The following is a 25071-nucleotide window of genomic DNA, read 5'->3' on the forward strand; positions in this document are numbered from 1 at the left end:
AGCTGTATCCACAAAGCACTGCTCCACATAGAAACTACAGCTTGACAAAAGGTCTTTTTGTCCCTTTTTGTACTGAAAACACCCACAAATACACACATGCTTTGCCCAAACCACATTTAATTCCAAGGAAGTATTATATACACCATGCATGTTGGACTTTTTCTGCATTACCTACACTCAAACATAAACCTGACACTGAAATATGTCTGTATGTTGTATTTCTGCTCAAAATAAGAGAAAAACACATCCTTCTCTAAGAAAATCTGTTAGCATGGATATGATGCAAAGTCAAGTTACTCATCTCTTCAAAAATTCATCATGCGCTCATTTCATAATTGCAAAGAAAGCTGCCAACTCAGACTCACACCACCGTATCTCTCACTGCTATTGCTAACGCTGTGCAACCCAAAAGACCACAAAGCACATTGCAGCCGTGGGCATCAGAACATCACATTCCCACAGTAGGGCAGACAATCCCCTCACTGCTGTACTTCTGCATCCAACAGTTACATATTCTTCATAAAAAGTCCAAGTCCAGCTGGAAGTGGGGAAGATAATTTACAACAACAAACAACAGTTTCCCAGGCTCCAGTGCTTTGCTGTCGAAGATGTACATGGAGATGTGCTCTTCTTCCTGATGCGTCATCCGAGCGTACATCTCAGTTTTCAATGGGCTAAATGCAAGCAGAGCAGACCTTTGTATTCCTGCTATGCAGTACAGCCCTGGGCATCAGGAAACTGTGCTCCAATCCCACTTCCAGCAGAGATTTCCTTTACGAACTCAGCCAGCTCCCTCCAATTCTTTCTGCCTCAGCTTCCCAGAGCGATTTGCCACAGCCAGTACAGACTATCATGGGATTTAACCCACAACTCTCAGTGGAGTGCTTTCAGATGCTGTAAGAAAAAAAAATTAAGTACAAACTAATCATTATATTTTGCTTTACTGAAATTGTGTTTAATTTTTCCCAAAGTTCACTACAGAAGAGGAAAAAAAGAAACAAAACAACCAAGCATTTGCATAATCCTGAACTTGTAAATTAAACTTCTTTTAATCTGAAGCTTTTCACTCATCAATTGTTACAAATGAAAGAACCAATGCTTTTCAAGGACTTTATCGATGCCACAGACAGTAGTATTCCGAAATGTTTCCATTTCCCAGCTAGTTCCCCTTATCTCATGCTCATACCTAATCATGTTTAGAACCAATCTGTGCCAAGCCCAGGTTTATTCTGAGGGCAGCTCTTGGCTGTACTTTATACAGGAACTGGGAAACTCGAATACGCCCACAAATCTTTAACCCATCACCTGGCTGAATGACAGACAAGAAAATGCATTTTGTAACCCACTTTCAAGCACTAAGACAACCTGATCAGGGACAGCAGCAAGTACGATTTAAATAAATAGTGATACATATAGAGTTCTTCTACTGTGCCATATAGAAGTAGGCTAAGCCTGAGTCGCAATTGCAAATAACATCTTTGTCAGGATTAATAAAGAAGCAAAAAAACCAGCAGAAACTCTCAAACATCTGAAGTGGCAGCTATATTTACTGAAAACAACAACAAAAAAACAATCGAGACTCAACGCTTTTTTTTTTTTTTAACCCTCACAAAGAGCATAAAATCTTCTCATTATTAAAGTTATATATATTAACATTGTTCTTCCTCGGTTCGTTGAAAAGGCAGAAATTTGACAGCAATCAAACACACTGGCAATATGGCAAAGGCTGTATCAAAAACAGAGGGAGACAAAGCCTAAATACTCATCCCCGGGGAAAAACAGCAACAAAAACAGAACAACAGAAACCTCTCTGATTCCTGTTTCTGCAGCAAGTAAGAACAAGCCCTTTGGCATTTCTCTCACTTTCACTCAGATTCCACCCCAAATCACACCCATGAAATGGCTTCAGAAACTACCAAAAATGAACCCACGGAGGCATTAGCTCTGCAAATAAGCACACATGGAAACACGGATTTCAGTGTTTCTGCATAATCAGAACGATAGCAAAATTCCACTTTTTAAGGTCAGTCTTGTTTTGATCATGAAACTTCTCAGTTCATTTCCACTTATTTTCTCACACAGATGACTTGAGGAATTTTATTTCTCTCTCAGGGCAAATTATGTTCGGAGAGAAAGAAGAGCTCTAACAGCAAACGCCAATGACTGTCTTATAAATCATCTCTTTCTCTGATGGAAAGTCCTACATCCTTCCTGATCCACCCCCGCAGCTTATCCATGGATGTGGGAGAGGAAAAAAGACAAAAAGAGCCCACAGCATATGACTTATATGTTTACAGAAGTAGAGCCTAAAAAGCCCTTCTGTGTATTTGCCACTTGTATATATAAACCACCTAATAAAAGGCTGTACATACCAATTACCTTTTCTTTTCTTGTACATAATGTCAAGCAGTAAACAGCAATTAGCAGCTGCAGTGCTTTTCTATTCAGGACATGTGTATTAACTGGTGACTCACCAAATAATTTGCAGCCCAGCGTGCCAGTTATCTTCTCCTCCACAGAAAGAAATATTATTTTAAACAGAAAGTTCACCGCTACACAGGCACCAGAACAAGGTAAATATTGCTATTGAACCCCAACAGTGCAGAGGAAAGTGGGTGGGTTCAATAGCCTACTGCAAGCTTTTCAAAATACTCCAATAGGAATGAATGATATGGGGGGAAGGAGGGGGAAAGAGTGGAGGCAGGCAAGAAAGGATTATTGCAAAGTCAACCCACAGTGCTACATGCCTTTTGTGGCATACAGACCTGCACTGCACGAACAATTTCAGTACAGGGTTTCAGCTAAGGGTTGTTTTATAATCCTCGGTAAGTACATCTGCAGCCTGACTCAGTGGTTTATTTCAAATGGTGACAGTAATCTATGGAACAGAGGCCAAAGGCAGCATGCAGCAGGCTCACAAAGAGCTTGAAGTTAGAACATGCACTACAAAGGTTATCTGTGAGGGAACAGCTCCCAAATCCTACTTCTCCAACACCTGCAGGAGTTGGGAGCCAGGGCCTCCTGCAAAGATGCCCCATGGTGCCTTTAGGAATGCTATGTCTTGTGTGTCTTGCTGAGGTTCCTCCAGAATGCTTACTTTCTAATTTGCAAAGCACGCTGCCAATTCCTCCCCCAGATTACGTCCACCACGCAATGAGTTTGACATTACAGTTTTGGCCAAACTTCTGTTACATCCTATCCGATCAGATGCAATCAGAAAGCAGTACAATCCAATTAAATTCCATGGAATTAAGTGCAATTGCTTGCTGTTCCTTATGTTGTCCCTTAGTGACGATTTACTGACAGTTTGGAAAATCTACAACTTAGTGTTTGAACACTGAACCACACACGTTAAATTCTACTTTAATAGAAAACAATTAGAATTTATGATTAATAGATTTAAATGTTTTGTCAAAACAAGAAACCTAAAAAAACCCCAAGAAAAAAAACAACAGGAAATTAAAAAAAAATTGCAATCATGTCATTTATTTACAAAAAAACAAACAAACAAAACAAACAAAAAAACCCAACAAACAGTGCTGGTCATGTTAAATCATTCAAAATCTCATAATTTGTTAGAAACTACAGAAGAGCAAGTCTTATTGAAAAACATTACTTTTTTATTCTCTGAATAAGAAGGCTGAAATAAAGCTTGTTGAATCCTCTTCCAAACAGAGAATTAGGTTTCCTTCAGCATCATCTCAGTCATTCTTCAACATCCACAGCAGTTATCTGAACCTGATCTTTGCAATGCAGGTCTAAGGATATTTTTTACAACAACTCAGGAGAGCCAATATACATCAAAAATGAAAATCTAGGAATGAAAATGAATTCCGGAATGCAAAAAGATATTCCATTTCTATTCCCGTACCCTCATGGCACTACATTATCCCTGGTTCTGTTTAAGACACAGGGCTTCAACCTATCATTGTCACATCCACAAACAGTGATGCCTTTTACAGCCAACTGTTAAGTGAATTACTGCTCAGCTGCACAAAAAGGCAATTCTGCCGGCCTTCTGCAAGCAAAACTTTGCATGTTTTTCACATATCTGGAGTGGCTAAAAGCCCAAGCTGAAGCCATCGTGCATCAATTTGTAATTTTTTTAGACTGACAACGAATATGTACCTCTATAAAGCACCAATTACAATGCAAACCCGCCACGTGAATAGTCTTGGTACATGCAGTAAATCTGACAAAACGGAGACGTCACATTTCTTGTGCACAAAACGTGTGGCTCATTCGCTCTTGATGGTATCTTCACACAGTGTGCTTTCCAAGGAAATAAATACATCAAGCACAGAAACAATTATGGTACAATGAATGTCATAAGATTGTATAGAGCACAAGGTTTGGATTTGGTACAAATGCAGCACACAGCTGATCTCTGCAGGCACTGTAGAAGAAGACAGAAATGTATCAGCATAGCAAAAACATTCAAGGTAGTTCTGTCTGGACTGCTATAAATCCAGACATCCTGCCAAACTCCAAAACATCAGTTTGTCCATAAAGACGGTGCAGCTGAAAAGAAAATGAATAATAAAGACATATGGGAAGGCTTGAAAATGAAAAGTAGGGACATTTCTGGGAAGAAGGAACTTCAGTTCTTCTACTGAAACCAGTGAGACCACGGGCATTAACAAAATAATTTATTAAAATATATAAAACATAATATATAGTATATAATATAAAAATATGTATATAAAATCAAAATATATATCTCAGACTAACAGAGACCTGAATAAAAAGGATTAGTAGGAACTCTTCCAGCTTCTACACTTGGAAACTTGTATTTTCGATAAAGTTGACTAAATATTTAACGAATTTACCTACAAGGTCACCTCAAAAGTCTAATGGGAAGAAAAGGGATTTACTGTTTATCTCTGATCGACGCTGACTCACGTCCAACACTAACGGACTGCAGAGAAGCTAACACAAAAACAAAGGCCATCGCCCTCAGAAGTCACAGCTGAGCGCTCGCCTTTAGCCAGCCCGCTCCCGTCAGCTACACCCAGCAGCGCCCAGCGCCCTCGCCAGCCATCGCCCCTCACCTCACACGACGCCGCCATCTTGCCGGCCCCGCCCCCCGTCGCACCGCGCAGCCGCTCCGCGCATGCTCAGTTGAGCGCTGGTCGCGGCAGGCGGCATGGAGGAAGCGCTGAGGCGGGAGCTGGGCACCTCGGTGCTCCGCGCTACCGGGCACTCGGGGGGCGGTTGTATCAGCCAGGGCCAGAGCTATGAGACGGACGGCGGCCGGGTGTATGTGAAGAGCAACTCTAAGCCGGAGGTGGGGGGGGGGGGGTTGAGGGTGGGGTGCGTGTGGCGAGCCTTTGGTTCGGCGCGGGGTTCTGTGAGGGCGGCCGCTCCTTGGAGGCGGGCTGGGCTGGGCTGAGCCTCTTTGTGAGGGGGGAGGTGAGGTTGGCCGGCTGGCCTCAGATGGTAGCGGATAAGCAGCTGGAGTCCAGGAGCTGGCCTGCTGCTGAGCTTGGAGATCTGCTTGGTTTGGCAGCTTGTCCCCTGCTGCTGGTTTCTGATACAGGGCAGGAGCAGTGCTGCATCGCTGCAGCTGCACGCGCTGTGGAAGTGTCCAGAGAGCTGTATTGAGAGAGGGCATGCGTGTTAATTTGTGCTAACAACCACTCGTTTCCTTCAGTAGGGAGCTTTTCACAATCAATGATGTGTTGCACAGTTGTCCAAGACTTTCGGCTTTGTTCTTTCAACATCCGTTGCCAGCTGCTGTAGAAAGTAACCGTCTGCCTTTGGCAGATGATACACAGCACAGCATTCGTATATGGTGTGCTTGTATAAAAAAATCAAGATTGAGTGGAATTTACTTTAAAGGTACTCTGTGCTTGTGGCAGCCAAGTGGACACATTTCATTGGACTAACCAAAGAACTTCTATTTGCATTTAATAACAAAGAATCGTTTTTAAAGTTTGCTTGCACCTATAGATGGTTCTAAATTTGTTGATGCTCCCTGATTGTGTCGGGAACCAAAGATTGATGCACTGTAGGTGGTAAGGAAGCAAAACACTGGCAGGCTGTGGTGCTCTGTGTGAGGCTGAAAAGGCTTTGAATTGAAACTGTTGCTGTTGGAGAGGGTCCAGAGGAGGGCCACTAGGATGATCAGGGGACTGGAGTACCTCCCCTATGAAGACAGGCTGAGGGAGCTGGGCTTGTTCAGCCTGGAGAAAAGAAGGCTGCGGGATGAACTCATTGCAGCATTTCAATACCTAAAGGGAGCCTACAGAGGGGAGGGGAATCAACTCTTTGAAAGGGTTGATATGTGTAGGATGAGGGAAAATGTTTTTAAGTTGAGGGAGGGGAGATTTAGGTCGGACATCAGGGGGAAATTCTTTACCCAGAGAGTGGTGAGGTACTGGAACAGCTGCCCAGAGAGGCTGTGGATGCTCCATCCCTGGAGGTGTTCAAGGCCAGGTTGGATGGGGCCCTGGGCAGCCTGGTCTGGTATTAAATGTGGAGGTTGGTGGCCCTGCATGTGGCAGGGGGGTTGGAGATTCATGATCCTTGAGGTCCCTTCCAACCCTGGCCATTCTGTGATTCTGTGAAACACAGCCATTCTACTGAGGCTTTTGTTCAGTGCGTTTTTAGGGATTCAGTGCAGTTAATTATGAGATAGGGCCATGGAAAAAGATCTGGAAAGGTTTTCTATTCAGTAATTGTTTTTGTTTTTTTTTTAATATTATAATTATTTTGCTCGTGTCTGTGGATTCCAAATGCTGATTAAAGCAAACTTTGCCAAGCAGTTGTAATGCAGTGCAGTGTATATATCAGCAGTTTCTTTAAAAAAACAAAATCCTCTAGAAAACGCTATTTTTTTTTCCAACTATTAGAGTTAATTCTAACTATTAGAGTCATCATAACAGAGCTACTGTTATGATGATGTAGATAGAATTGCAGAGTTTACAGATTTCCTCCAAACAAAGGCATTGTAGCAATATTTCGTTCTTGATCTTCTTTCAGTTGTGGAATTTTAAGTCGATGTCTGTTGTAAACAGTCCTCTCACTGTTTTCTGTGTGTTAGTAATGGGGCTTGTATTCTGTTTCTGTTTTATTCATTATATTTTACTGCTTTTACCCTCAGCAAATATTACCAGTTTCCCATGTGTCTTCTGCAGCTCTGTGTAACTCTTCTAGAGCAGTGTTTCTTCATGTGATTAGTGCCTCTGATGTCAGTGGAGAAACTCAAGAGAATAAATGTTACTCAAAGTGGATAATAATTGCAGAAATGTATCTTTCTAGTCATTTGCTTCATGGTCAATTAATAAAATATCACTTACATTTTATATACATGAGTTATATTCTTTCTACTGTAAACAGACAAAGTTGGTTTTGTGTTTATAGAGCATGGCAGAAATTAAGTCCCCTTAATGGAATCACATTATGAAGTGAAATCTAATTCTAAACCGGTTGTCAGATGAGGTTGTTTGGATCTATCTCTGTCTTGTACATGCATTAACCTATTTGTTCTTTGTTTTTATTTAGTGTTTACAGCCTTGATTGGTTTTATGAAATAATTTTCTCTACCTGTGACTGGTGTTAATAGAGATTAATGCTTTCCTTTAATATTTGACAGGCTAGAAGAATGTTTGAGGGAGAAATGGCAAGTCTAGAAGCCATCCTGAAAACAGAGACAATAAAAGTGCCTAAACCCATCAAAGTTATAGACCTGCCTGGGGTCAGTACTCTGTTTGTGATGGAACATTTGGAAATGAGAGGCTTGAACAGGTAGAACACAGCAGTATCATTGCTTCTTTTGTCAGAAATGTTGGCTGCCGTGGCAATTAAATATCTTGTAAATATCTTTTTTCTCGGAGGGGGGGGGGGGGGGGGATGGGATTTTTTTTTGTGTCAGGTCAAGATACTTCTAGGAATTTATGTAGCAGAGAACTATATAAAATACATAAAATACATCAGAATGCTTCAGCTAGTAAGTCAGGTCATACATCAGTAAGTGTGTGTGTTGTTTAATTTTATAATAATTATTTTTGAATTGTTTTTTACAGTAAGGACTACAGTAAACTACTTATTTGGTCAGCTGTTTTATATGCTTGTATTTGATATAAGAACCAGTGTTTATTATTTCTTGTCATGAAAATGGAAAGCTACTTCCAAACATGATTGCATCCAGATTTCATTTTATTTTTTCAATAGTTCTCACATTGATGTTGATGGCTTTAAGCCTTTGGCCCTTCTTTGTTGCAAATGCTTGAGTAATTTAAAAAGCGATGAGTATTTCCCTGCAGTTTCATTAGGAGATGGGCATAACTGATTTCCTGTTTTAGTCTCAGAATTTCTGCAGCCAGCTTAGTTTCTAATTTGTTAAGACAACTCGGTGAGCTCCAACAGGAGGAGCAGAAATTCTGTTGTGTTTTTGCTGACTAAGAAGAAGGGTACAAATGCATCCCCAACCAACAAATTTCAGGAGATTGCTATGATATGTGTTAATGAGAAGAACATGGAGAAATGACCTTGCCTTACATGACTGCCTTCAGAACTAGGGAGAGATGTGAGAGGTGAGAGACAGGAGAAGTAGCACAGTGTCATTCACATGGGAGGCAATTGGCTGCGAGAGTTGTTTGTAATTACAGCAGGACTTTCCTGAACTGTGTAAAGGGCAAACTGTTACTTAAGAAGTAAAAAGAGAAGATACAATGAAGGCCATCATACTCTTTGGTCTCATAGGCCTTTTAGAGAGAAGACGACAGAATGAGTGACAGATAAAAAGAAGAGTCTGAGTTCTGTCTTCTTCACTAAGGATGCTTTTGTTTCTAGGCATTCATCAAAGCTTGGAACTCAACTGGCTGATCTCCACCTTCATAACCAGCAACTTGGAGAGAAGCTGAAGAAAGAAGAGAGCACAGTTGGTACAGTACACAGCTGTGAATGAGTTTAACCTAGTTAATAATTTATGAAACAATTAAATTAGCTTCTGATATTTCAGGATATATTTTCTTCTTCCACTAAAGATGGCCTAAGAATATTTGTGGAAGAAACACTCAGGCTCAGTGGGGATGGGTTTGTTGTTTTGCTTCTGTTTGTTCTATTTTGGACTTCTGTAAGCAAAATGATTGTTCAGTTTGAACCCTTGAAATCCTGAACCATGGCTTCTACAAGGACAGGATATTAGAGCAGATCTACTACCTCAAAATCTGGTGATGAATTTATAACGTGGTTAATTTACATTGAGCTCTAAAGTTAACAGACAGCAGCACCCATTGTAACGGGCAGTATAATAACATGCAATTTAAAAATCTCAGTAGGAAAAGCTTTCTACCTTTCATTGTGTAGTTTTTAAGGTCCATTTGTAATTTAGATGCTTAGAATCTTGTCATTGGTATTGGATTTTTGTCTTTGGTTTGAAAGGTAAAGGGCAAGGGCAAATGGAAGTCCAGTTTGTGGATCAATTTGGCTTTCATACAGTTACCTGCTGTGGCTATCTTCCACAGGTAGGTTGCACTTCATGAGAGTGATAGAATTTTATTTTATTTTATTTTGCCCTGAACAAAGGGCCAAATATTGTAATAGAAATTCATTTATCTCTGACGTTTTAAAAAGAAAAAGCGTTATTTAGCCTGTGAAAGAAAGTTGTGCCTTGGACACCACTTACAGATGCATTAGACATCCATACCTTTTTTTTTGTATTTTATTTCTCAGTATTTTTCCCCTATTTTAACATTTTAAGATACTTTTTATTAAAATCGTAACATTTACTATTCGGGGTGTTTTCAGCATAAAGTTGTATATTCCTCTGAAGTTATATTTGAAAAAAGAAAAGCTGTCTGTTGTGTGATGCAGAACCAACATCTGCAATCCTCTTCCTTCAGGTGAATGACTGGCAGACTGACTGGGTGACTTTCTTTGCCAGACAAAGAATCCAGCCCCAAATGGATATGATTGAAAAGAATTCAGGAGACAGGGAAGCAAGAGAACTTTGGGCACGACTTCAGGTAAAAGTTCTTTCAGTTGTTCAGATTTTCTTGTCATAAAACAGAGTTCCTCCTTGTTATGCCTCAGTGCTGTTGGTAAGACACTCAAAGACTCCAGCTTTTAGACTTTAAAATGCCTTTTAGCCTGAGTTTCATTGGCTTTTGCAAGTCACTCTATACTCTAAAATGAATGTGTGCCAAATGCCATTTGGCCTTACTGTCCGGGAAATTCTAGATCAAGGTCACATTTCTCTTTCCCTCAAAAACATTTGTGATGAGGAATGTATATTTGGAGTGCTGTTCTGGATGCTCTTCTTTGTTTAAGATTTGTGTCTGATTAAGTGACTGCACTATTAGACGTTTGGGTGCTGTTTTGTGGAAATCTTTCCAAGATTGTCAGGAGTATCCTGAGCTTTCTAATAATGATAAAGTGAGTTTGCTTAATATTATTTTTTAAATCTGTTAAATGCTACGTAGCTGAATTTAGTTTTACATTTTGAAATTTGGAATGCTAAAAAAACACGTGAACAGTTCAGTGACTGGTTTTCATCTGCTTCCTTTTGTGTAAAAATAGAAATTCTTTTAATTAATCTGCATCTCTGTTGATGAGGTCCTCTGGTGTTCCAACTTAATTTTTTTAAACTGATTTTTAAGAAAGTTGAATTCATGCTCAGCAACCTTTGCTTCTATGTGGATAAAACCCTATAATCACTCACAGATTTATTACTCATATGTCTTGCTTTTCTTCCCCTGCAGCTGAAGATACCCAGTTTGTTCTGTGATGTAGAAATTGTTCCTGCTCTCCTGCATGGAGATCTCTGGGGAGGAAATGTTGCAGAGGATGATTCTGGTCCAATTATCTTTGATCCAGCTTCCTTCTATGGCCATTCAGAGTATGAGCTTGCAATAGCTGGGATGTTTGGTGGTTTCAGCAGTTCTTTTTACTCTGCTTATCACAGTAAAATTCCCAAAGCTCCAGGGTTTGAGAAGCGTCTAAAGCTTTATCAGCTTTTTCACTACATGAACCATTGGAACCATTTTGGTTCAGGATACAGAGGGTCTTCTCTAAACATTATGAGAAATCTGGTGAAGTGACTTCTTGCTCAAGCAGGATGCTGCCTGTGTTGCTTGGATAAGTGTCACTTGGTGATGCAACTACAGGGATGGCAATGTTAAAATAGCTGTTAGATCCTCGACCCCATTGCCCAGCTTAAGACCTAGAATCAATGAGTCCTAGTGAGTACCAGGTATGGCTTATTCATCCCTTTTTAGCTGTTTTAGTTAGTTAGAGGGAAATGAAGGAGCGTATTTGGTTGTATAAAAGATCCATTGATGTCAAGAAGGCGTTGTGTGCTTGAGACTAGGCAAGTGAATAGACATCAAAGCACTCGAGTGTAAATTATTTGGAAGATTTCTTAGGGACCAGTTGCTCTTAAGAATAGAGAAATGCCAGGGATTGCATTTGTACTCTAATGGAAAATATTAGAGGAGTGTTTGTGAAATGGAGATCTGCTTTTCTTAATTACTGAGCAGATGGCTAGAAAATTTGCTCCTTGTTTTTTTGCTGTTCCTCCTGCCTGTTCCATGGTAGGCCTCTCAGATCCCTTCAAGTCTTAATTTCTGGTTAGGTGCATGGAAACAGTGTTAACAAAATATCTGGACAGCCAACAAGACTATTGTGTAATTGAAACTGTAAAAAGAGATTTGGACTTGTTAATCATTTTGTTAATGCAATTGCATTGAATGGAGACTGCTTCTCGTTCTGTTGAAAAGCAGTGTGAAATTTGTATTTTTTTGATGCATGTTTTGATGCCACATGACCTTTCTGTAGGCTGTTCTGTGCTTGCCAGCTGCCAGTTCCCCAGTTCCCACCTAGAGTAATTTTATTTTCACTGAAACTAGCTCTGTTTTCTGAGTTAAACTTTTGTCTGATAGCATACACTCTTAAAGCAGTTTTTCTCAAGTAAGACGCTCTACTTGTGGACATCATGGGAAGAGGCACTCTCTCATTATCAGGAAGGTGCACTTCTTGATTGCTGTCATTGCCCACAGGGTAATGCTATCAAATTGTGGCATATTCCTCACATAAGTTATGTAGTTTAGCTTACAGGTGCCGTAAGTTAACTTGTTTTTTTCAGTACCCACTAAGTGCACTTTTTAGCTCTTGGGATAAGAGACACGGAACCAAAAGAAGTTAAAATGTAACTTACAGAACTCTTCATCACTGCCAGAAATGATTTAATGATAGCTTTGCAGATTAGCTGCTTGTTGCACTTTCAAGATAATACCAAAACTGTAATCCTGCTGTTGTTGGTATAGGCTGGTAATGAAATTGCAGTGCAGGAGTGCCAGGTTGGTGAGATAAATGCACGACTCCTAACATGAACTTTAAGTGTTTGGGAATGATTTGAATTAAAAATATTTTTCACTGGATATTGGAAGATGATTGAAAGTTTCCTAGTTGTTGGTTTTGCAGTTATTTGTAAGGATTGGAAGCAGTTTTAGAGAAGCCAATCACTTGATATAACTTCGCATAGTTCTACCGCTGTACTCACTGGCTGTTGAACTTTTGCTGCAAAAAGTTGTAAAGCCTTGCTTGGTAGAATAGCTGTTCCTTTTGTCTTGTTTCATAATAAAAAGTTTTCCCTACTGCTTATCATTGTCTCTCTTTTCTGAATTAAAACATTACAGCTTGCTTTCATTCTTGGGGAATGTTAAGTCCCTAGTTTGTTGGACACGGTGGTCAGCAAAGACAGCGATGGAAGCACGGCCATACATCTTAATTTGGAGTACCCTGTCACTGGAAAAAGCATAAGTAGTTATTCACATGCAGATAGGACCTCAACTGCTACAAAGTTTTTAAGCTGTGTGTTTTGTCAGCTATGTGGATACTGTTGATGAACTGCACCCACTGTGCCCGTGTTCTTACACCAATCCTGCAAACTTCACGTTCCATAACACAGCTGATTGAAGAATTGTTGTCAGTACTCAATCTGTTTAGATCTTTTAATAGCTCTTTTTCATATATCTTCCTAAAAAGGCAAAAGTTACTTAACAAAATTGCTGGGTTTGTGAATCTTCAACAAATCTTCAGCATCTTTTATGTTGCTAAAATATTTAAGTACTTTTAACTTCTCACCTCCTAATCATAACAAAAGTGGATTTTCTGTAGCCATAGGCAGGAGTGATAAATGCTAAACCTTCGGAGATGACCTTTTCCCAAAATAGAACAAAAAATATTTTTGTGATTGAAGGAAAATTGCATTGTATGTAGGTTAGGCAAATGAAAACAATTCTTTTTAGAGCTTTAGTTTTCAGCATACTAGGGTTGGTTTTTGTTGTGGTTTTTTTTTTTTTTTTTTAAGCTGTTTTAAGTACCATTTTAAAATGACAGGGGTATGTAAAGAGGAATAGAAACAGAATGTAACAGAGAACTATAGCATGGATACCATGGGTCTGCATTCTCAAAAACAGCAGTTCAACTAGAGGATGGGGAAGAGGATGAGATATTTTCTGAAAGCAAGCTGCTGGTGAAACCTAAGGAAGAAACTGCTCCAGTTCCATAAGGTAATATTTTTTTTTACATATGAATGTTATATAGTACCACTCTTAATTCTTGTCTTTGATCATTCTGTTCTGTTTTGTGTCCCAGTGTGCCGCTATTACTCTTTATCTCATAGTTTACAGTTGTTGTGTCCTGCTTTTCCTTCCCAACTTGTTCTTCCTCTTAACTTCTTCCATACGTTCTGAATATGGCAGATGTGTTTCTTTCTACCTATACTCTCATTTAGTATTTCCTTGTTCTATATCATAGTTCTGCTGACTCTGCTTTCCTATGTGAACAAGGAAAAAAGATTTTAAAAAAGAAAAAGCAGCAACACAAGCTTTTATTTTAAATGCAGTGCAGGACCCTTGTGGAAACTCACTGAGATGTTACTGGTCCTTTCTCAAGGTGGCTCACACTGCATGTGTAGCACACAGAGATTAAGGCATCTCAAGATGTTATTTTCAGTCCTTGTTAATGGCACTTATTTCAGTATTCACACATCTTACTGTTGATTTTCAATACTTTGAATATCAGGTCTTCTGCATCTTTATCTTAAAACAAACAGCAACCAAAAACTTTGAAATTACCTCCATAAGAATTTCTTTAGTGAGGTGGGATTTAATTTGTGCGTAATTTCAATAACATCAGCTTCTGGGAAAGTTTAGGTTGGGTCATCTGGTTCAGCTTGGTTCTTAAGGCAGGCAGAACGATGAGGACAGGCCAAGCTACTCAAGTCTTTATCTGCTCTGATTATGAAGACTTCCAATTGTGGAGGCTGCACAACTGCCCTGGGCAAATCTGTTCCATGGTTTGACTGTCCTAACGAACATGCACCTGCTTTGAGCCCCTGTTTCTGCTGCATTACTTACAGTTCCTATGTGCCTTATTCTTTGTCACTGCCATCTCTTTGGTTTTGTGTCCTCTCTCCTGCAGGTAGGAGTGTTGCTCTCTACTACTGTTTCTCTTCCTGCTTTTCATCTTTGCTATTGTTCCATAATTGATCTGGTGGTTTAACTCGTGTTGGACTGTTGTAGTAGAAAAATAAAACGCTTGGGAAGTGATACATAGCTTGTTTTGTAGGCACTGTTTGTGCCAGGGTTTAAGGAGAAAGCGTCTGATAATTAAAGTACACCAGAAACTAAATAGCTGCTATTTAATTTCATCAAGGACTGGATTAAATCTCAAGAAATTAACTGAAATTTCCCGAGATAATTTATATTGAGCTACAGCTTGTGCTATTATACTGAAGATAGGATCTGCACTATTAAAGGAGCTCTGAATTACTTGTCCTTGGATAGCTCTTAACTGAGCAACAGTGATGTCTGTCAAAAGAATGGAGGTTTTTTTATGATGAAAAATCTTTTTCTGTTTTTGACTTAGACTGCATTATGTATCTTCTTTTTTATTATTATTTTTTTCTTACAATTCTTGAGATGATTTTCTCCCAAAGGACAAAACCCATCTTTTTCTTGGCATGCATTGGAATATCTGTTTTCTGTATATCCTGGGGTATCTGAAAACAGATGTTAGACATAATAATGAGCAAAACAAGAAGAAAAGAGAAGGGAAACAGAACAATTGCAACCTGCAGTACAGCATAATGTGAGGACAAGTCTCAAACCAGGAAGCTGGAGCACTCGTGGGATTTGACTGTGCTGCTGAAGTGACCGTGTGTGGAGGTTACAGTTGGGCACTACTGGGTGTGCTAAAGCACTTCCTTCAGGCACATCTGGGATGCTTATGAATTGTTTCATTTTGTGTTTGGAATTATGTTTGATGCTTCTTGTCTGGATGAACAGAAATGTTAAGAAACTAGAGCATTCTCCTGCACATTTCTGGTTAAGTATTGATCAGGACTTGAAGCAAACAGAAGTCTGGCCTATCTCTTGGCTACTATGTAAGTGATGTGATAGATTTGGATTAACACAATCCTATTCCTGGTTTAAACAAAAGCATTAGAATGCTGGAAGAAGTGTTTTAATAAAATATTGACATCTTTGCTGGAAACTGTAGAAGAGAAATCTATGGTATGCTAGATAGCAGAAAATTGAGCTTCAATAGTAACATTGTGAATTAAATCTATTATCTTTTTTTTAATTGTTCCTAAGAGGTAAATGGAAGAATGGCATATGATACATATTCCTTTGAAGTAAAAAAGGGTCCCTTGCTCATTGTCTGTTTTGTTGGAAAAACAAAAACAAAAACAAAAACAAAAAGCAACCAAAGAACTTCACTCCTTTCCCCAGGTGCTCAGTTGAAACTTCTGGTATGATTCCCTGTTTTCAGCAGTTGGAGATCATAGCTCTAATGGCAGAGTTCTCCTTAGGGCTTCATATACCTGAAATTCAAATGGCTTTATATTTGTGCTGTCTGTGAATCAGTCATCTGATCTAATGGCCTCAAAGCGTTTGAAATTCACAACCATGAGTCGAGTTGCTTTGAGTGCATGTGCACTGGCTAACTGTAGTTTAATGTCCACACTGAGCTCCTAGGCTTTTAAGCTTTCTTTGGTCTCTGTGTAGTTGCTTGCTTCTGCAATCTGTGCCTGCTCTTAGGCACAGGTTCTCCATGAGAATGTGTGGACAAGCTACATAAGGCTCCTAGAGAAAGTGCTGACTTTACCTTTCCCCAACACCGCTTTCTGTAACTCTATTGATTTATTTTACAGCTAATATATCAGTGCTGTGGTCCTTATAAAATATTACAGCTGGACTTCATAGAAGGATTGCCAGAACATCCGCTTGTTACTTCAGACATATAATGCAAAGGTCCAGCCAGGTTATGGAAGCTTGGATGTGAAACAGGAACTGCAGATTGTGGTATGCTAGGACTCAGTCATAGCTATATAAATAGGGATACTCTGTTATTTGAGCAAAAAATGTAGAATCTGGGTTCCAGGAATAATGTACTTTATAACTGAGGTTGTCTGTGCATTCTGAGCATTAAGGGATTAAATTGAGTGGCACCAAGGGCTCTTCTTTCTCCATGTTACAGATTATGAAATAAGATAAAAAAGTGAGATTATTTTCTAAAAAATCACATTAGATCAGGAGAAGCACATAGGAACAGTAACGTCTCAAATTCATTAGAAGTTTTATGTTTTTACTCTGAATTTTCACTTTGTAACATCCAGCCACAAGCACCTCGCTACTTCACTGCATTGAAATTACTTTCAGGCAATAAAAAGCTCTTGTTTCTTGCAAGATTATGTCCTGATATCTCAGCAACGACAGCAGAACTCCAGTCCGTGCAAAGCAGAGAGAAAACGAAATACTTTCCATGTCTGTGTTGGTTGACTTACAGTCAGCGGTGTCATTTAACAGCAGACCAACAATTCGTTGCTGGTGTCTTTAAGCACCGCAACAACGCCACAGCCGAGCGCGATTGGTAGCGCTGCATTTAAACCCCCCCTAGTGGATTTGTTTAAGAATTACTCTTCCACCAAAGCGAACAGCTTAAAAAAGAAAAACGGGTTCAAACTACAAATACCAGCAGCTCCCAGCGCTGTTGAGAAAGGACCCAGGACACACCTCTCAATCTTATTCTGCGAATATTTTTTTCTTCTATGCGAGCTGCCGGGAAGCAAGGCGTGTTGGAACGTTATCTCTGGATTCACTTTTTTTTTTTGGGCTGCTATTTTTTTAATTTGGTGGATGGCCCCTCCTGCCTCATAGCAGCGTGACAGTGAAAGAAGGACCCAAACCTTTAATCTTGTTTTGCACTGGATTTAGCAGGAGACAATTGCAGAAGCCTGGGAATTACCATGGAAAAGATCCTGAAAACAGAATTGAAAACTTCAGTTCTGAAGGCCTTTGGGAGCTCGGGAGGAGGATATATTAGCCAAGGCCAAGCTTATGAAACAGACAGTGGACGAGTATTTGTTAAAATCAACCACAAGCCTCAGGTTAATGCTAGCAGATATTTAACTATCAGTGTTATTGTATGTAGAGAGCTTTTCTCTTGTAAGAACAGATGATGGATGATTTAGAGTTCTGCATTTCCAGGCTGACTGATTTCAGCTTTCGTTTCAGTTTTCTTTTAAAAGCTGTGGGCTACTTTACCTCAGGTGTTAACATAGTGAGTTTAGCTAATGGTAAATGAGATGTAATGCATGGTGATAATAACAACAGCAATTGTCATTGTTACATGTAAACAAGGGGCTGAGTACAGAGCTGTTATTGTAGCACTTAGTTTGGAAAAGCCTAAAGCTGAATTTGCATTCACTGCATTCCTTTTCATATTTCTATGGGAAGGGAGGAAAAAAGAATGTCAGTACTAAAATTCATGGGGTTTTTTTGCTCGGTTGATTTGGTTTGTTTGTTTTAAGCTGTAAAGGTTTCAAACTTCCCCTTGGTTGGATTTTCTACCATAAGATTCTTGCAAATGCTCAGGCCGAGCTCTTGGCTTTTCAGTTACTAAATGAATGCAGTACTCAATTGGTGGTTTTGGTTTTATTTTTTTGCAATACACTGCAGCAGAAAGCTTGCTTTATCAATATCTAAAATATCAATATCTTAAAGCACCTTAAAACTGCTGTGTAAAACAACATCTTCCCTTCAAAACTGCAGAGTACAGGCTTAGACTTTGTACTTTCATCTCATCTGGTGGCCATTGACCTGTATAGAAATGAGAACCAGCTTAAGGATTCAGTCTTTTATTTCATTTAGTAGTGGCCAACTGTGGTTTTGAAGGAAGATGTCTTGGGTTTTATCCTTAGAGGTCCTGTTATGTCTGAGTAGTTTATCTCCATAAACAACTGGGAGTTCAAGGTGGAATATTACATATCCCACTACCCTGGAACTAATTGGCACAGAAAATGAAGAATAATAAAATAAGGTACTGAAGTCTCATTGTATGGATTGAAAGCTACATTCTTTTTACCAAGATAAACTTAATTGCTGTACATCTGTAAACAATACTTTTTTTTTTTTTTTTCCTGAAGTACTTGTTGCAAACATCTCTATTTTAGCTGATTTTAGCTGTTTTTCCTTGACAGGCAAGAAAAATGTTTGAGGGGGAAATGGCAAGTTTAGAAGCAATTCAGAAAACCAATATTGTGAGAGTGCCTCAGCCTATTAAAGTAATTGACCTTCCTGGGGGCGGAGCCATGTTTGTCATGGAGTACCTTAAGATGAAGCACCTCAACAAGTATGTACATCTGTACTTCTTTTTCTCTTTTTTTTTTTTTTTTTTTTTTTTGAATATTTTCTTATATATTACATTTCCTGTCCTCATTGCAGCTGGGAACAAATTAATTTTGTTCCTTGTACCTGCTATGCTGCTGTGTTTTAGATGAGAATACTGTTGATAACGCTGTCATTGCAGAGCAGTGCTTACATTAAGGCAAGGACTTTGTCGGCTTCTCACACTGCCCTGCAGGGAGGAGGCTGGGGTTCACAAGAAATGAAACAGAAACACTGGGGGAGTTGGGCAGGGAATGGGAGGCACTGCTCAGCGTCTGCCTGGGTATCAGCCTGCAGGTGGTGAGCATTACACTGCATACAACGTTTATGTTGTGCATCACTTGTTTTGTACATCTTCTGGCCTTTATCTTGAATATGAGTTTTGTTGCTTTGGTTTTTTTCCTGATGCTCTCCCCCATCTCTCTATGGGGAGAACAAGTAAAGGGTGCTTATCTGTCTATTGGGTTAAACCACAGCACTTGGTCAGAGATACAGCAAGTGTTTATCAAGATTGATGTTTCTACATTTATGCACACAACCTTGTGGGTGTTTTTTTTTTTTTCCAAGAACATAATTTATCCCTTTTTACTATCACATATAATCAGAGTTTTTGTTTAGCTATTTGCTCCCTATTATGTACTCATTAACTTTATTATTTCTGTCAAATGCAAAACCTTACACTTGGTCATAGTGAACAGAGAGTTTTTTCCTGTAATGTTTTGTTCATTTGTTTAGTTTCAGTTTTGTTTTGTTCTTTGATCCTCCAGATATTCTTCAAAGCTTGGAGAGCAGATAGCAGATCTTCATCTTTATAACCAGAAACTTGGAGAGAAATTGAGAAAGGAAGGAAATACAATTGGTAGAGTATAGATTTTTGTGTACTGAAACAGAAATAATGCATTTGGCTGTGGTTTAGTAGTGTGTTGTTATACTGGCTACAGTCAGTACTAGGACACTGAGTTGCTAAGCTCTGTCAAGAATACTCATTACTAGCTTGCAGTTTCAGTTTATGCTTGTAGCCATCAACTTCAAAATCATGTGGGTAGCATTGGAACAACTTAGTCTCTTATTTGCTTTGGTACTTTATTTAGTTTATTGTTGAAAGTCTTTGAATTCTTACATGTTTATTCATGTTCTTTCCATTTTTAGAGGGCATTAAGACAATGAAAAAACTGTAACTTATATTTGCCCATACTTATGTTTATTTTTCTTTTCATGTCTATCATCTGAAACGTAGTCCTGTGTTTGCAAACCTTGCTATATAAGGATCTCAAGACTGCCTGTGTTTGTTTCTTAGGTAAAGGAGCCAGTTACTCTGAATTTCAGTATGTGGATAAGTTTGGATTCCATAAGGCCACTTGCTGTGGCTATATAGCACAGGTACATTGCCCATTTGTGAAAGCTGGCTGTATAATCAATGAATATACAGATGTTATAATTATGAAATAAACAAGAGAGTTTGGCTAAGCAGGTTATTATAGCAAAAAGAGAATAGATGGAGCGCTTACCCTTGTCCTGGGCTCACTGTAAAACTCCAGATTGCCAGAAAGAGATCCTTCCTCCCTGGTAGTCAGCTCTTAAATGGGGCTAGGAGAGGTGGATTGCCCTTCCAGCAGCACAGGTGGATTGCCCTCACCTGTGCTCCCAGGGCTGACTCATTGCTTGCCTCAGATGATCAGTCAGAGGTTCAGGCCGTGATTCAGCAGTTCCCATACACTGATGTACTCACGTGGCTCTGTAAACTCCTTAGATAAAGGTTTGTTTCATTGGCCTTCAGCTTTTGGATAACAATTCTGCTTTTACATCTTCATTTTGACCCGATGATGAAGGGAGTATGATGGCTCTTCAATGTGTGTAGCTTGCTACCATGCATGTAACAAGCAAACAGAGTGAACTGAATAAGAATTTGAAATTATTTGATGGTTCTTTAGCCTTGTGATAGTTAATAGAATAAGCATCTCTTCCTCAACCATGTCTTTGTTTTGGGTTTTCTAAACTCCTACTGCATAGGTCTTAAATAGTAAAATCCACTGTTGTTAGAGGGCTTTGTCACTTAAGACATTGGAACTATCTCTGAGATAAATCAGCCATTTGCTGGCTGTGCATGACTGAGTTTCATCCTACTAATTAACTGAATCAGCATACTATTACTTGAAAGACCTCATTAAGTACAGCTTTATACCCAATTAGAAACACATTGCCTAATAAAAATAAACTAATCCTCTTGCATTTCCAGAAAGGCTTTGGAATATAATATGGAACAATGAAATGGGCTCACCAGAACCTGTACCTCCATAACATGTTAAGAAAATGTCAGTGAATGAAAATAGGGAGAACCTCAACTTACACCTCATGTGAAAGACAGACTCACTTAGGCATGGAAGGAAGCACCACTTCAAACTGAGCAATCAACTGAATCACTAATAGAATTCTAATTAACATGTCTAATGCCAAGGTTGTGTCGGTATCAAGCAACTTGATATGTATCATTAATATTGTCTGTGTGTATCTTGAAATAGTTCTAAGTGTCTGCATCGTGTTTTCTAGGTGAATGAATGGCAGAGTGATTGGCCTTCTTTCTTTATTCGTCACAGACTCCAAGCTCAACTGGATTTGATTGAAAAGGATTATGGAGATAGAGAAGCAAGAGAGCTTTGGTCACAGCTGAAGGTATGAACTGTATCTTAAATGTGTGTTTTTTTGAATGTTACAAAATATGTATCAGTAGAATTTTAAATGTATTTTAGAACAGGCTTACATAGCTTTTCATGAACAACAGTAACTGGTTTAGCTTCGTGGCTGACCCAACAACTCAGTCAACGGAAAGAATTTATGCTACTCTTCCAAATTTTTTGGTTATTTTTTTAATAAGATAGTGAAAATAAACCTGCAAGTCTGCACTGACACGTATGTCTTCAATTATAGCTGATAGTAATATGTTAAATGCTACGAACTTGGTGTTGCAAACTGCATAACATTCTGCTGCCAGACAGAATTTTTAGTTGGTCCAGGATTACAGCTGAGATTGGTTCAGTCATACTCTACACAGTGATTAGGAAACAACGAGGAAGGTATTGCTCTCTTCCTCAAGCTCCGTGGCACAAATGTGTTTCTATATATCAACTGTTGCCCTTTTGTCACTGAAACCATTTATTTTATATTTCTTGTGACCAACTGTACTATTGATGTTTAGAGACAATAAATAATTGTAGATGTTGATACTAGAATGTGAATTAAATGAGTTGCTAAGCTCTGTCAAGAGTAATCAAAACACTTACTACTAGTTTACAGTTTAGGTTTATGCTTATAGCTGTCAACTTCAAAATTGCTCAATGAGGACTGAAAACAGGTGGTATTTGAGCAGCTTGGTCTCTTATTTCTTATTGTACTTTGTTTATTTAATATTTTGTTTTAAGCTCTTTTATTTTTACATGTTTGTTCATATTCTTTTAGGTAAAGATTCCTGAAATGTTTTCTGATGTAGAAATTGTTCCTGCTCTACTGCATGGGGACCTGTGGGCAGGAAATGTGGCTGAGGATGACTCTGGGCCGATCATCTTTGACCCTGCTTCCTTCTATGGCCATTCAGAGTTTGAACTGGCCATTGCTGGAATGTTTGGTGGGTTTAGCAGCTCATTTTTCTCTGCCTATCACAGTAAAATACCCAAAGCTCCAGGATTTGAGAAACGAAATAAATTGTATCAGCTCTTTAATTACATAAACCACTGGAACCATTTTGGGACAGGGTACAGAGGACCTACGATAAATGTAATGAGAAAACTTTTAAAGTAACCAGACAGGGACTAATTTCTCAAACCAAAGTAATTAGCAGCCTCTGCTTATCAGATGTAACACAGGCTAGAAATCAATGTTGATGATAAAACACATGACAAGGCTTAGTATACTTTTGAGCCTCACTAAATGTTAAAAGTGTTTGCCTAATTTTTAACATATAGTAGCTGACTAGACATATTCATATGAAGAAAAAAACTGCATTGTTTCTGAAGACTCTGCTGAGTTGGGAAGTAGCACTGCAGTCAGTTTCACCTTATACTGTACGGAGAGTCTTACTTCTGACCTGCTGCATTCCCACAGTTGTTTGCAACTTGCCACTTCTGTTGGTCTCTCATTACCGAGAGTTACTGCTGTGGGACTGCGGTGCTGGAAGTAATCGTTGGTTTCTTAACTCACCCCATTTGTTTTCTTTTGATTCAGTTTTCCCTTCTGTCTTTGTTTCGGTCCTTTTACCCATTTATGTTTGTCTTTGTTTCTTTTCAATGTAAGGTTATGATCCAAAATTTGTCAGATTTTATGAATGGGAAAATAAAAACATTCTCTTTTTGATTTAAAGGTAGGCAGGGTCCTTTAGATTGCAACTGACACTAGCATTCCTTATATTTATTTTAATGTAATTAAATGTTTTTTTGTGTTTCCCTGAGAAATTCAGTTGAGCAGTTTTTTCTTAACAGTGATGCTGCTGTAGTTCCTTGGTAATTAATTATATGGTCAGAAAATGGATTGTTACCACCAGTTTGATAATAACGCAGTTTTAATAGGTTTCATTATGTGTAATATTCTGATAGTAACATTTACATAACTGTGAAAACATAGCAAACAGTAGGAGGGATACTTGTTTGCATAACAAGTATCAGTTTTGCTGTGTTGGTTGGTGCCTGATGTATTTCGTGTTTAGAAGATAATGCACAGTAGGCAAAGCTAATCTGCTCTGCCAGTGCTGCTTTATTGAAGGAACGGTGTCAAACTGGATCGATTTATCTTTTTTAGTATTCCTAATGTTCTATTTTTATAGAAAATAGGCAGTGAAGATGTGGGGAGAAAACTGTGCAACAGACATTACTGGCGTACAGTGTGAGCAAGGGTATGCTAGTGACTTATTTTTTTAAATGAAAGTAGTAAAAAAAAAAAAAGTAAATATGGTCCAACGAATGCTTAAGTGTATTAGGAAATGAGAATGATAGAACTTAGATTTTCAGGGTTCAGGTGGTTGTAGTGATTCATACCCTAAATATTATATTCAGAAATATCAAATGACTTCATTTACGTTTTAAGTGGATGTGCTATAAAGAATTCTTAATTTTTTTTGTAACTTATACTATTTAAAAATGACTTAATTATCTAAATATTTTGTAGGTTTTTTTTTGTTTTCTTTGAGCTACAGTTATTGGTGTTATAACACTCGATACAATTATAACAGTGGAAAAGTGGAAAAACAGAGTGAGAATACAGTTGAAATTGTATCTGAACAGTGAAGTGCTGAGTCCTAGCATTAATTCATATTTGCAATTCAGGTAATGCACTGAAAATACATGTGAGCTTAAGATTTATTGTCGTTCAATAAAACACTTGTGTTGCAGAAATCAGGTGTTGGTGTACCTGCCTTCTGTGGTTGTGTGTTGTGTTAATGAACGTGATCCTGAAGATGGATATTTGAGTACGGTTGGAGTTGCCAGCTCCTGGGAAAGAGAAACCATCTGTCCTGTGCTGACTGAAGTTTTCCTCTGTATTTCCTTTTGCAGCCGATAGGGAATGAATGAGCACCTCTGGGGATGCTCCACCTCACCCAAGCATCTTTGGGGCCCGCTCCTTGGGATGTGTTCTCTGTCAAGCGAAAGGACAACGTGAGGTGACTTTATTCAGTGTCTGCTTTAGGTTCTGACTTCAAGTGCCAAGAGAGGAGCGGCCACGTCGTGCTGTCGTGTGGCAAAAAGGAGCCATGGGATGGAAGTGGGTGGAAACGCGGTGGTCTGAGGGGTATATCTTCCTCAGGGACATTCCAGGAACGATGCTGAGCTGAGGACTGGTGACTGCTGGTAGGGGCACACGTGAACCTGCTTGTATCTCTTCCCCTCTCTGGGACGCTGAAAGCTACAGCTATTGCACCTTTGTGATTAGATAAGCGCCGACCATTGCCCTCCGCACCTCGACCATGACGTGATTAAGAAATGGCGGTGCTTACAGATAACGCTGCACTCCAGCTGCCTTTTGCGTTCTGCAGCCTATGCCCAATGCTTGAGGCCAAATTTCCTCAGGTGTCACAGCCGCGAGAATCTCTCCCCGCTCCCTAGCGGAGTACAGCCGCTCCCACCTCCCCGCAGCACAGCGCTGCCCGCTCCCTCAGCCCCCGCCCCGCGCAGGGGTGGGGCCGTCCGTGCGTTCTTTGGTCCCTCGCGACGCTCCGTAGGAGGAGGGCCGGCTTTGAGGAGCGCCGCGCCGGTTGCCTGGGTAAACCGGGGTGCGGCTCGGGGTCCCGGTGCTGTCGCCATCTCGGAGCCGCGTGTGAGGGGCGGGCGCGGCCTGGGTGCGGTAACGCGGCTGTGGTGGCGCTCCAACACGCAGCGCTGTGACGTGGAGCGCCGTGGCGGCCTCGGCG

General features: G+C 39.6%; 2 protein-coding genes across 2 annotated transcripts; both read left to right on the forward strand.

The window, feature by feature from the left end:
- Positions 1-5146: 5146 nt before the first annotated feature.
- Positions 5147-11045, forward strand: LOC306953278 (ketosamine-3-kinase-like; the record flags this gene model as incomplete). The annotated part of the gene is made up of 6 exons (XM_079544168.1): positions 5147-5287; positions 7598-7749; positions 8797-8888; positions 9388-9470; positions 9849-9971; positions 10707-11045. 6 exons carry the CDS (start codon positions 5147-5149, stop codon positions 11043-11045), a joined length of 930 nt encoding a protein of 309 aa, XP_079400294.1.
- A 6150-nt stretch (positions 11046-17195) lies between these two features.
- FN3K (fructosamine 3 kinase) lies at positions 17196-22472 on the forward strand (the record flags this gene model as incomplete). Its single annotated transcript, XM_079544481.1, has 6 exons — positions 17196-17401; positions 18494-18645; positions 19448-19539; positions 19978-20060; positions 21228-21350; positions 22134-22472. Exons 1-6 carry the CDS (start codon positions 17261-17263, stop codon positions 22470-22472), a joined length of 930 nt encoding a protein of 309 aa, XP_079400607.1. The 5' UTR covers positions 17196-17260.
- Between the last annotated feature and the right edge of the window lie 2599 nt (positions 22473-25071).

This window comes from Tetrao urogallus (genome assembly GCF_951394365.1).
Source record: "Tetrao urogallus genome assembly, chromosome: 18".
In the NCBI taxonomy this organism is placed as follows: domain Eukaryota; kingdom Metazoa; phylum Chordata; class Aves; order Galliformes; family Phasianidae; genus Tetrao; species Tetrao urogallus.